Below are 12,951 nucleotides of genomic sequence, written 5' to 3'. Positions count from 1 at the left end.
CACGAGCAGGGACACACAAAAACGATGCATTGTGGATCATTTCCCCTTTCATACCACATTCACATTTTTAGGACATCAATCCACTTAGAAATAAGAGGACAAACACAATCGTGAAGTAGCATGAGAGAGAGAGAGCCCACAGGAGGCGTAATCTCCTGAAAACAGCTCAGGGAGACATTTGGGTGTCACTGAATGGAAAAGAAAATGCTGTCTGGATTTACAGCTTTGCTTTCACAGCCCTTTCCGCCCCTCTCCAAAAAAAAATCTATGCTTCTTTCTCGTCGCTGGTATTTTATCTTGGTGTGGGAAAAAAGTTAGAAGGCAAGCAATTAGAGAATGTATTGCTTTAAAATACTTTGGGGATATGCTAATAGACAACAGTGGGACTAAAGACTATTATTATAAACAGCTTGGGACCTGGAGGAGGGCCATGGGGTGTCTCAGACGACGAGTAACAATGCTCACTTTTTGGCTGAGAGTCAGGTTCTCCTGGCTGACTTTGCCCAGTTTTGTGACGTTGTCGTGACTGGCAGCTCCCCTTAGGTCCTCCACCGTCTTCAGCAGGGTCTGGTTGTCCTTCTCCAGCTTCAGCAGGCGGCTGGACGTCAGCTCGTTCACCTCCTCGCCCAGAGACTTCTGTGGGGCTGAGCGGGGAATGAGCAGATTGTTACAGAGGACAGAGTTAAACAACTTGCACTGAGCCTAGTCTATAAAATCTGCTACACCTCCCTGATACCCAAGTACATGTCAAACTACTTCCTTAACGTAAATGACCGCCATAACCACAACACCAGGGGGAGCTCCACTAACCACGTTAAACCCAGATTCCGAACTAACAAAGGTCTTAACTCATTCTCTTTCTATGCCACATCAATGTGGAATGCGCTCCCAACAGGTATAAAAGAAAGGGCATCTCTATCCTCCTTCAAAACCGCAATAAAAGTTCACCTCCAGGCAGCTACAACCCTAAACTAACACCCTCCCCGGATTGCTAATAATCAAATGTAAACAATCAAATGCAGATACTTTTTCTTATGCCTTCTGATCTCTTTCTCTCTCTCTCTCTCTCTCTCTCTCTCTCTCTCTCTCTCTCTCTCTCTCTCTCTATGTCCACTACTTGCTGTCCATATCCTACCAAGTCAGACCTACACTGTGCCAATGTCCATTTCTCTGTTCTCAATTGTTGATGACTGATGATAACAACCAAACCTAACCCCCCCCCCCCACACACCCTGGATTGTAAATAATGTAAATAATTTAATGTGATTACCTTGTGTGATGACTGTATTATGATGATAGTATATATCTGTATCATGAATCAATTTAAGTGGACCCCGACTTAAACAAGTTGAAAAACTTATTGGGGTGTTACCATTTAGTGGTCAATTGTACGGAATATGTACTTCACTGTGCAACCTACTAATAAAAGTCTCAATCAATCAATCAATCAAAAACTATCAAGCCAACTATCACGGCGGGGCGAAAGCCGCTGAGAACACATAGCGAGTAGGGATGTGACGATATGAAAATCTCACGGTACGGTATTAAGTCCACAGTATGATATTATTGTGGTTTATCTCCCCAAAAATGTAAAAGAGTTAAAAATGCCTTAGTGTGTAAAATGTGGTAGGTTATGCTAAAATGTTGTAATCCTATTTATTACTACTAACAAGTATTTTTAAGTGCAAAAAATTGTGTGGAAACATCCACTCAACTTTGACTTTGTGAGAAGCAGTGTCATCTACAGTGGGCATTTTTTCTATCAGTTTGGACAATGCGGTTTCTCAGAAGGATTAACTCACATTTGAACTTTTAATCATGTAAATAGCTCACAAATTGACGTTTAGCTTTGCTGGCTTCATCTTTTCCGGGTGATGGTAGCTTGTCAAGTAGATTGTATGTGCAACAGGCGCTTTCCCTCGACCTTTGACCGAGTGGGTTTTGGCTTGAAACGCTCGAGACGAACGTGGCACACGTTTTTACCTCCGCCAGAGAGTTTTTTTGTCTGTTTGTTAGCAACGTAACTCAAACAGTTATGGACAGATTTTGAAAAAAACGATTCTTCTGATCTACTACAAAGTGGAACACTCTTTACTTCCTGCTTCCTCGTTCTCTCCCCTTTACGGCGTTCCACACACCCATATTGCGATCCCAGCCTGCACAGAGGATTCTGAGAGATGTTTATTTTCAAAGTGAATACATTCCTAAATCAAAAAGCATTGTATATTTTGAATAACTCACGGATTGTTCCATATCTAACATACTGTATTGAAACATGGGGTGGTGCCTGTAAAACATATTTAAATCCTTCTGCAGAAAAGCGACGTAAGAATCCATACTGGAAATGCACACAGGGAACCCACAAACCCAATATTCAAAAAGTCACATTTATTAAAATACAATATCCTAAAAATCATGTACAAAGCACATGCAACAATTCTACCAAATAACAATCAAAACAGATTTGTAAAAGGAGAAAGTAATTACAATCTGAAGGGAACTAAGATCTTTAATAAATCTAGATTTAGAACAGTCACAATGGAAATAAGTATTTCAATCAGAAGTGATAATGGAATAAAACAATGTAAATCTATTTCCGTATTCACAAAAAATTTAAAAATCATGATGAAAAGATATGACTGAGTAAAATTATTTCTTCAATAATGGTTTAATTGTCGTAAAATGAAAATATGGCTTTGTAGTTGCCAACATTGAAAGTCAATTGTTGTATTTGTGAAAATAGGGGACAGATATTACAAGTTATTAACTTCTTTCTGTTTCTTTTCATTCATAATTGACTTTAATGTCATGTTGATTATTTTATTTTTTACTTTTATTCCTTTGTTTGATTTTTTAACTACACTCACCAAGTTTTTGTTTGATACCGTCACACGTCACGGCATTATTGATTAGATTCTGAAACCACAATATTGTTCCATCCCTAATAGCGAATGTTAGAAGAATATTTTCTTTCCTTTTGGCAGAATACAAACACCTTAGAAATCATTAGCTTTGGCCTTGGTTCTGGTAGAGAAGTTACACACATGATGAGCGCACCCAGTTTCCCTATCCATCCAATCTCACACACATCAATTATTATTAACGGTGTCACGAGGTGGAGAGAGTGGAGGAGAATGTGTGTGCACTACACACATACGGCAAGTTAACTTTCAGTTTCGATTGCAACCTTTCTGGACAAAAGCATGAAACGATGAGCAACCATTTTAAACATTGCTTCGACCTTAATATGGTTCGGTTCACTCTCTCTCAGCATTGGTTTTCTTATAGTTTTGTAGAATAAATTGTTAAACGTCACTTCTAGTCACTAGGGGTGTCCGAAAAAATTGATTTTCGAATGAATCGCGATTCTTATTTGTAACGATTCTTGATTAATTAAAAAAAATCTAACATTTATTTTTAAACAAATATATATATATATATATATATATATATATATATATATATATATATATATATATATATATATATATATATATATATATATATATATGTATATATATACACTACCGTTCAAAAGTTTTGTGGAATAGCCTTCATTTCTAAGAACAAGAATAGACTGTCGAGTTTCAGATGAAAGTTCTCTTTTTCTGGCCATTTTGAGCGTGTAATTGACCCCACAAATGTGATGCTCCAGAAACTCAATCTGCTCAAAGGAAGGTCAGTTTTGTAGCTTCTGTAACGAGCTAAAGTGTTTTCAGATGTGTGAACATGATTGCACAAGGGTTTTCTAATCATCAATTAGCCTTCTGAGCCAATGAGCAAACACATTGTACCATTAGAACACTGGAGTGATAGTTGCTGGAAATGGGCCTCTATACACCTATGTAGATATTGCACCAAAAAGCAGACATTTGCAGCTAGAATAGTCATTTACCACATTAGCAATGTATAGAGTGTATTTCTTTCAAGTTAAGACTAGTTTCAAGTTATCTTCATTGAAAAGTACAGTGCTTTTCCTTCAAAAATAAGGACATTTACATGTGACCCCAAACTTTTGAACGGTAGTGTATATATATATACATATATATATACACACACACACACACACACACACACACACACACACACACACACACACACACACACACACACACACACACACACACACACACATATATACATATATATATATATACACCCATACAGTACAGGCCAAACGTTTGGACACACCTTCTCATTCAATGTGTTTTCTTTATTTTCATGACTATTTACATTGTACATTGTCACTGAAGGCATCAAAGCTATGGATGAAAACATGAGCTTCAAGAGGTAGTCACCTGAAATGGTTTTCACTTCACAGGTGTGCTTGAATCTCATTGAGAGAATGCCAAGAGTGTGCAAAGCAGTAATCAGAGCAAAGGGTGGCTATTTTGAAAAAACTAGAATATCAAACATGGTTTTTTTGTTAAGTACATAACTCCACATGTGTTCATTCATAGTTTTGATGCCTTCAGTGACAATCTACAATGTAAATAGTCATGAAAATAAAGAAAATGCATTGAATGAGGAGAAGGTGTGTCCAAAATTTTGGCCTGTACTGTACATGTACACATTATAATATATATACATATATATATATATATATACATATATATATATATATATATATATATATATATATATATATATATATATATATATATATATATATATATATATATGTATGTATATATATGTATATATATATATACACACACACACACACACACACACACACACACTCACACACACACACACACACACACACTTTTTTAAAATCTGTCCTGTCCAGTCACTCAGGCAAATCATATTGTTATAAATGTGTGATGCTTCTCTTGTTGCCTTATTTTTATTTTATTGAATACAATTATTAAATGTTTGGGTAGAATTGTATTAAACAAAACCAGTTTTATTTTAAGTAACATACATTTTTCTCGGAGCTGTTTATTTTATGGAGGAATGTAGTTAATCATAGAACTGCCAACCAATGCTGTTAAAAAGTATTGATTTTTAATCGAGAATCGTTTTGAATCTAGAATAGATTCTAAATCGAATTGTTACCCCCAAAAATCAAATCGAATCGTTTGTTATCATTTCTATTCAGATGATATTCAAGTGTATTGTTCCTTCCATTATTCAGTGTTTACCATATCTTCGAATTTTTATCTGGGAAAAGCATTTTCTAAATCAAATGTACTTACTTAGTGACTTTTAGACAGCCTTACAACAAAAGACTCTGGAGGGTCAAAAGGGGGGGTCCTGATACGAGTCAGACTCATGAATCAATAAGGGTCCATCACAATTAAATGAAGCCAAAGCCCCATGGTGTAACGTTACAGGTGTTAAAGCTTTTAAGTGCTATTTTCAACAAACAACACACCCCTCAAAATGTCTTTATCCAGATCCCTGGCTAGTTAAACCTCTTAACAGCTTTAATAACTGAAAAGAACAGATTATCTTCCAGAAGCCAGTGAATATTAATTACACTAAAGGGCTGAGGGGACAGAAGGAAATGCGACGTGGTCTGGTTCTTACCTTCTGTCAAATCTGGTGTTTTGGACAGCTGTTCCAGCTCCCAGCCCAGGTGCAAGGACTCATCCATGCTCTGTTTCTGGGCCATCTCAAGCACAAGATTCTCTTCTAACAGCTCCTCCATCCTCTTACGGTCGGAGTCTCGCTCCTGACGAGAGCAGCTTGATTAGAAGTGCACCACTTTCAATATTCTCTGCAAATGATCCGCGTCCCACCATCTCCAGGTCATGCATTTTGGATTTTAGCTGCAGATTCTCTTTCTCCAGGAGGTGGAGTTTGTCAGATCGGGTCCTGCCGGTGTCCAGTTGTTCCTCCAGCATCGTTTTGGTCTCAAGCAGCACCTGGTTATCCTCCTTCAGCTCCTACAAAAAGGCGACAAAATACTATCAGAGCAGAGTTGCTGACTATTAGTGTTGCTAAAAATGATTTGAATTGAATACTTTAGTTATATCTTGATACTGCATGTTGACACAATCTAGCTGTGTCCCAAGAACGACCACATCCTCAACGCACTGTAGTGTTCTCGCTAGCGGCTAACGTCCCTCCACAGTGCAAAACCACTTCTAAGTCAGCGATCCTCGCCTCCATTAAACTGTTTCCGACAAGTAATATTATCACTGGAGGACAAGGAACAGATAAATATGCAACACAACGCACTGTAGAGAGATACATTAAGCCATGCTAACCGCTTAGCTACAGCTCTTGAATGAATGAAACAGAGGTATACAAAAAATCGACAGTAATGATACCATGTATAGTATCAGAATATTGTTGAGACTACAGTAAATTAGATAGATTTTGTATTGTAATAAAATCTTTTGTCGTTGTTTACAAACAGGAAATTAGTTCTCGGACCCAGTAAGACTCTTTGGGGAAAAAACAAAGGATTATTTCAATATTTCATTGATATTGTTACACTGCCATCCAGTGTTCTGGTCTGATTATAATTGTGATCAAAGATGTTATCAGTTATTGATTTAGAAAACAGCATTGGTATGGCCAACAACTTTGCTATCTTCAACTGCTTTTAAATGCAGAGCAAACTAAGTGTATGTTCTTGACCACATCAAAAACTGTGAGATCAGCACAGTGTGAGAACATTTGAACAAGAAATGGGCAACAAATTGTGTTAGGATCTTCTTTTAAATATTTAGGATTTTTAATTGATGACCACTTGAGTTTTAAGGAGCACATTCAGTATGTTGAAAAAAAAAACTGAAACTTTTACTGGGATTTTATTGTAGAAAAGACTTGGACTTCCTTTTTATTGTCATTCAAATTTGAACTTTACAGTACAGATAAGAACGAAATTTCGTTCATTCGAAAAGAGGCTTGCTTTTCTTTTACTGTGAAACAGAAATTGGTGGAAACAACCTTTTTAGCTGTTATTGACTATGGAGATGTGTTGTACATGAATGCTACTGCTGCTTGTCTCCACAAGCTGGATGGTGTGTACCACGGGGCACTGAGATTCATCACCAACTTACTCACCATTGTGTGTTGTACTCAATGGTTAACTGGACATCTTTATGTGCTCAATCATTGGTATGTGTTCATCTACAAAAGCATTCTGGGTATCACTCCATCTTATCTGTCTTGTCTTTTAACAAAGAAACAAGGAAGTCACAATCTTCGTTCAATGAATGTTCTGCAATTTGTCGTCCCCAAAGTAAGAACTGAACTGGGCAAGAAAGCATTTATGTTTTCAGCAGCGACGGCTTGCAATAACCTACAATCGGATGTTCAACTTCAAACCCGTGTTACATTAAATGAGTTTAAAGCTTCTGTGAAAGGAATGCAGTCTACCTTGTCTGTATGCACATGTGTTATGTCAGCAAGTTTTAATGCTGTGAATTTGATGTTCTATGTGTTGTTTACTGTTTTTTAATGTAACCTTGCTGCTGCCCTTTTGGCCAGGTCTCCCTTGGAAAAGAGATCTTTGATCTCAATGGGGTTTTACCTGGTTAAATTAAAAGATTAAAGTACCAATGATTGTCACACACACACTAGATGTGGTGAAATTTGTCCTCTGCATTTGACCCATCCCCTTGGGGAGCAGTGGGCAGCAGCGGCGCCGCGCCCGGGAATCATTTTGGTGATTTAACCCCCAACTCCAACCCTTTGTTGCTGAGTGCCAAGCAGGGAGGTTATGGGTCCCATTTTTATAGTCTTTGGTATGACTCGGCTGGGATTTCAACTCCAACCTACCCATCTCAGGGCGGACACTCTAACCACTAGGCCACTGATAAAGGCTAAATAAAAATAAATATTTCCCCTGTAACTACTTGGTACTGGATCGATACCCAAATTTGTAGTATCACCCAAAACTAATGTAAAGTATCCAAACAACTGAAGAATGCATGATTATTACATTTTAACAGATGTGTAGATAGAACACTGTTACAAGAGAAAATATACAGATATTAACAGTAAATCAGCAAGTAGATTATTAATAGTTTTAAGAAAATAATACAACCGGAAATGATGTAATTCATTGTTAGACCGCCAGGAAATATCTGTTTCTCTTCTGTGGTCCATATGGGCTGTCAGAGCACTCAGTTGTAATACACTTTTCCGCCACTTGTGGCAGTAATGACAATATCAAACAAACAGAAGAAGTTTCGAGCTAAAGTCATAGAGAAGTTTATTAATTCGCACAAATTATGACTGAAGTAATAAAGCCTTGTTATCATTTGCACATTGATTTTGAGAGTTTAATTAAGAAACATATTAATGATTAATTTATTTTAGCACAACATAATTGTATGTACATTTATTTTTTTGTCAGTTATTTACGAGTCCCTTCTTTTGCAGTTAATTTGGTTAGTACTTATTTTCCCTAAATCAGCCTGACCTAAGCCTAACCTTTATGTGTTTAATAAATAATAATCTTTGTGATTAACCCATAGTTTCAGATCATTGGACAAGGTTGCAAACTGTAAATAGGTCAGATATAATTATTGAATGAGATTAAAATCATGAGTAGGATTACTAATATAAATCAAGAGTAAGATGACTAATTCAGTGTTAATATTTGAGTGGGTCCCGGCCCCCTCGGTAGTGGGAAAGTTGGATCAGGAGGTCAAAAAGCTATTGTAACTTGTCTTAAATTGATTCCACTATCATTAACATACCAAATAATATAATCTGCTATATGTCGCTATTGCAGAAGGGAGCAATATTTATATCAGAATATAGATTTTAGGCCGTATAGCCCATCCCTAAAAAAACACCCATGTATTAGCTAGTAATATTAGCTGTTGAAGCATGCTAACATGCTCTGCTCCTCCGTTGTTTACCTCCACTCTGGCCTTGTAAAACTCGATGTCATGAAGCCTCTCCTTGCAGCGACTCAGCTCGCTCTCCAGTTTGTCCACGCGGATGGCTTTTTCCCGGAGGGCGTCCAGTTCGTCGCGGTACGCCCGGGCCGAGCGGGCGTCCGACAGCAGCTGGTAGCTCTGCAGGAGTTGGCAGACCACTTGCATACATTACAATGGATTTTCAGGTAGTTGGAAAATGTGCAACGTCCTATAAAAAAAAGTTGAAATTCTGCCACTGCTCAAATTTGACACAGTCAGAAAAGTATTACGTTGGAACTTGGATTTACGAACTTCATTGGTTTTTGTACAGGGTTTGTCAATTGAAATGTTAGTATAATGAAGCAAATTTCTCTAGAAGAAAGAATGTAAATATGAATAATGGATTCCAGCCTTGACAAAAGTCCATATTTTAGTTAAGGTTTGCACACTTTGAACACAATATTGTGCACGTGAGCACCCTTTTGAGAAAAAAGGGGGAAAACTGACGGAAAAAAGAGGAACATTTCTATTGGCAAAACGTTCTGCCACGCAAGCCCTGCAAGACATTTTTTAAAATCAACATTTCCTGCAATTGTGTGCATTTCTACACTATAATTTACCTTTTCTCATCTACCAACCTTTTTTGGCTGTCTTTTTGACACTTACATGTCCCATGTAATGTACCACAGAATTTTTAATTTTTTTTTTAAGTACAGTAGGTAATTTACTAACATTATTATCATTAAAAATGTAATGTAAAATTCTATAACCTACATGCAAAGAGAACTCAGAAAATGTTTACCATTTGGCAACTCTTTTCTGTTGCAACTTCCGGTGTGGTGACCTCTGTTAACAACCGTCAGGTCAAAAATATACCTTCTCGCTGGCTACTAATAAATGTCAAAAATATACCTTCTCGCTGGCTACTAATAAATGTCAAAAATATACCTTCTCGCTGGCTACTAATAAATGTCAAAAATATACCTTCTCGCTGGCTACTAATAAATGTCAAAAATATACCTTCTCGCTGGCTAATAATAAATGTCAAAAATATACCTTCTCGCTGGCTACTAATAAATGTCAAAAAATATACCTTCTCGCTGGCTACTAATAAATGTCAAAAATATACCTTCTCGCTGGCTACTAATAAATGTCAAAAATATACCTTCTCGCTGGCTACTAATAAATGTCAAAAATATACCTTCTCGCTGGCTACTAATAAATGTCAAAAATATACCTTCTCGCTGGCTACTAATAAATGTCAAAAATATACCTTCTCGCTGGCTACTAATAAATGTCAAAAATATACCTTCTCGCTGGCTACTAATAAATGCTCTGGAACCACAACAGCGTTGGAATTGTAATCATCCAAATATGATTAGCAGCAAAGTAGAAAGCCATCAACGTTGTGGCTCGGAGAGCCAACGCAGGCAACAACAAGTAAGCTAGTTAGATGGCAAGAGGAACCGACTCTTCAACAAATTTGGTTTAGATCATATTTTTTTTATATTGTAGTGGGTTTACATAATTGACCCACGGAACTTTTGTTGTTGTTAGAGAGTCCGGTCGAAGGAGTTTTCACGGGTTACATTTGCGGTGTTGTGTGTTGTTGCAGTGAGAAGCCACAGATGTGTAGATACTGCTCGACTACTAAGAAGAAAACAAAGCCTGAATGTCATTAAAATACGTGTTTATTACATTTTAACAGAAGTATAGATCGAACAGAAAGTATACATATTGTCATAACGGGGGGGCGGGGGGGGGGGGGGGGGGGGTTGTTCTCCCAGGAAGCAAACTGACTTTTCCGGACAAGGCGTGAAGGTAGGAACATGATTTAATCTTGACTCTCAAATAGGCACAAACAAAAAGGCGCACTAGGCGAAGGCACAACTTAGCGCATGAAACAAAAGCTAACACTTAACATAAACTATGGACAGGGCAAAAAGTCACCAACTGTGGCATGAACAAACCAAACTTACTTGGCAAGGCATGAAGCAAACAATGGCATGACACAAGCATGAAAAGAGCAATGACGACTAACTGGCAAAGACAGGCTTAAATAATAGTCTCTTGATTAGAGCAGGTGTGTCCCGAACGCAAGAGGCAGGTGAAAATCATAAGTCGCCATGGAAACTAAAACAAACAAGGGTGCACAAAACAGGAACTAATAGAAAGAAAATAACAAAAACATGATCCAGACCACAGATCATGACACATATATTAACAGTAAATTAGCAAAGAGAATAATAATAGTTTCGAGAAAATAACACAACCGGAAATGATGTAATACAGTGTTTCTTAACCACGAACGCCCCCTGGGGGGCCGCCAAAAAATATCTATTTCTTAGCTGTGGTCCGTATGGGCTGCAGCGGTAATTAGTTGTAATATATTTTTCCACCATGTGTGGCAATAATAATAAAAGTCATAGAAACGTTTCTTAGACACAAAAACTATGACTAAAGCGGTGAAGCTGTATTTTCATTTACATATTAATTTCACTGACAGGTTAGTTAAGAAATTTATTTTATTATTACTATTAATTTTGTTGATTTATTTCTAAAACTGAGTGTCATTAAAACAATTAGCTCCATCTTTTGACACTCCTCCTTCGACTGCCGTCCTTACACGCAACAATATTTCATAAAAAAAACGAGGAAGTGTCATTTTGATGCGAGAATGAATGTTTAAAAACGTGGCATTTCCCAGGCCTGCAATATAAAGTGCTGTATAGTACTATATATCAAACAGTCTTTGGTGGCCTCAAAAACGATCAGAAATCACAACAATCCTTAACTTTAACAACCATATTGCTGCAATATGAAACTTTTAAAATCGCCAAATGAGCAGCTGACAAGAGGAGAGAAAGGAGCAGACAGGGTGGAGAAGGGATGCGGCTGTGTGCGTGCGCTCTTGGAAGAGGCGCCGCTGAACGAGAGGTAGTGTCTTCTTCCCCACTGTGCTTTAAAAGCCTACTGAAATGAGATTTTCTCATTTAAACGGGGATAGCAGATCCATTCTATGTGTCATACTTGATCACCGCGATATTGCCATATTTTTGCTGAAATGATTTAGTAGAGAACATCGACGATAAAGTTCGCAACTTTTGGTCGCTGATAAAAAAGCCTTGCCTGTACCGGAAGTAGCGTGACATCACAGGTTGTGGAGCTCCTCACATCTGCACATTGTTTACAATCATGGCCACAAGCAGCGAGAGCGATTCGGACCGAGAAAGCGACGATTTCCCCATTAATTTGAGTGAGGATGAAAGATTTGTGGATGAGGAAAGTGAGAGTGAAGGATTAGAGGGCAGTGGAAGCGATTCAGATAAGGAAGATGCTGTGAGAGGCGGTTGGGACCTGGTATTCAGCTGGGAATGTCTAAAACAGTAAATAAACACAAGACATATATATACTCTATTAACCACAACACAACCAGGCTTATATTTAATATGCCACATAACAAACACCTCCCCCCTCCCGTCCATATAACCCGCCAATACAAATCAAACACCCGCACAACACACTCAGTCCCACAGCCCAAAGTACCGTTCACCTCCCCAAAGTTCATACAGCACATATATTTCCCCAAAGTTACGTACGTGACATGCACATAGCAGCACGCACGTACGGGCAAGCGATCAAATGTTTGGAAGCCGCAGCTGTGTACTCACGGTACCGTGTTTCCAACTCAAAGTCCTCCTGGTAAGAGTCTCTGTTGTCCCATCTCCACAAGCATGCGTATCCAACTCAAAGTCCTCGTGGTAAGAGTCTCTGTTGTACCAGGCCAATGGTAAAGCTTGACTGTCATCGTTCGGGAATGTAAACAATGAAACACCGGCTACGTGTTTGTGTTGCTGCAGCCGGCCGCTAATACACCGCTTCCCACCTGCAGCTTTCTTCTTTGCTATCTCCATTGTTCATTAAACAAATTGCAAAAGATTCACCAACAAAGATGTCCAGAATACTGTGGAATTTTGCGATGAAAACAGACGACTTAATAGCTGGCCACAATGCTGTCCCAAAATGTCCGCTACAATCCGTGACGTCACGCGCAAACGTCATCATACCGAGACGTTTTCAGCAGGATATTTCGGGGGAAATTTAAAATTGCACTTTACTA

At 38.1% G+C, this 12,951-nt stretch overlaps 1 protein-coding gene across 7 annotated transcripts in view; it reads right to left on the bottom strand.

The window, feature by feature from the left end:
- LOC133657812 (girdin-like) overlaps positions 1-12,951 on the bottom strand; it is a 400,246-nt gene that overhangs the window by 42,152 nt on the left and 345,143 nt on the right. For all 7 annotated transcript variants that reach the window (XM_062059584.1, XM_062059583.1, XM_062059578.1 and 4 more), the window contains 4 exons: positions 8,832-8,990; positions 5,748-5,894; positions 5,536-5,680; positions 466-644 (listed from right to left, as the gene is read on the bottom strand). In XM_062059584.1, the coding sequence (XP_061915568.1) occupies positions 466-644; positions 5,536-5,680; positions 5,748-5,894; positions 8,832-8,990 (630 nt within the window). The remainder of the gene's footprint in view (positions 1-465; positions 645-5,535; positions 5,681-5,747; positions 5,895-8,831; positions 8,991-12,951) is intronic.

The sequence above is a fragment of the Entelurus aequoreus genome, linkage group LG09, assembly GCF_033978785.1.
Source record: "Entelurus aequoreus isolate RoL-2023_Sb linkage group LG09, RoL_Eaeq_v1.1, whole genome shotgun sequence".
Classification (NCBI taxonomy): Eukaryota; Metazoa; Chordata; class Actinopteri; order Syngnathiformes; family Syngnathidae; genus Entelurus; species Entelurus aequoreus.
Note: the sequence above shows the minus strand (reverse complement) of the source record. Positions and strands in the feature narration are given on the sequence as shown.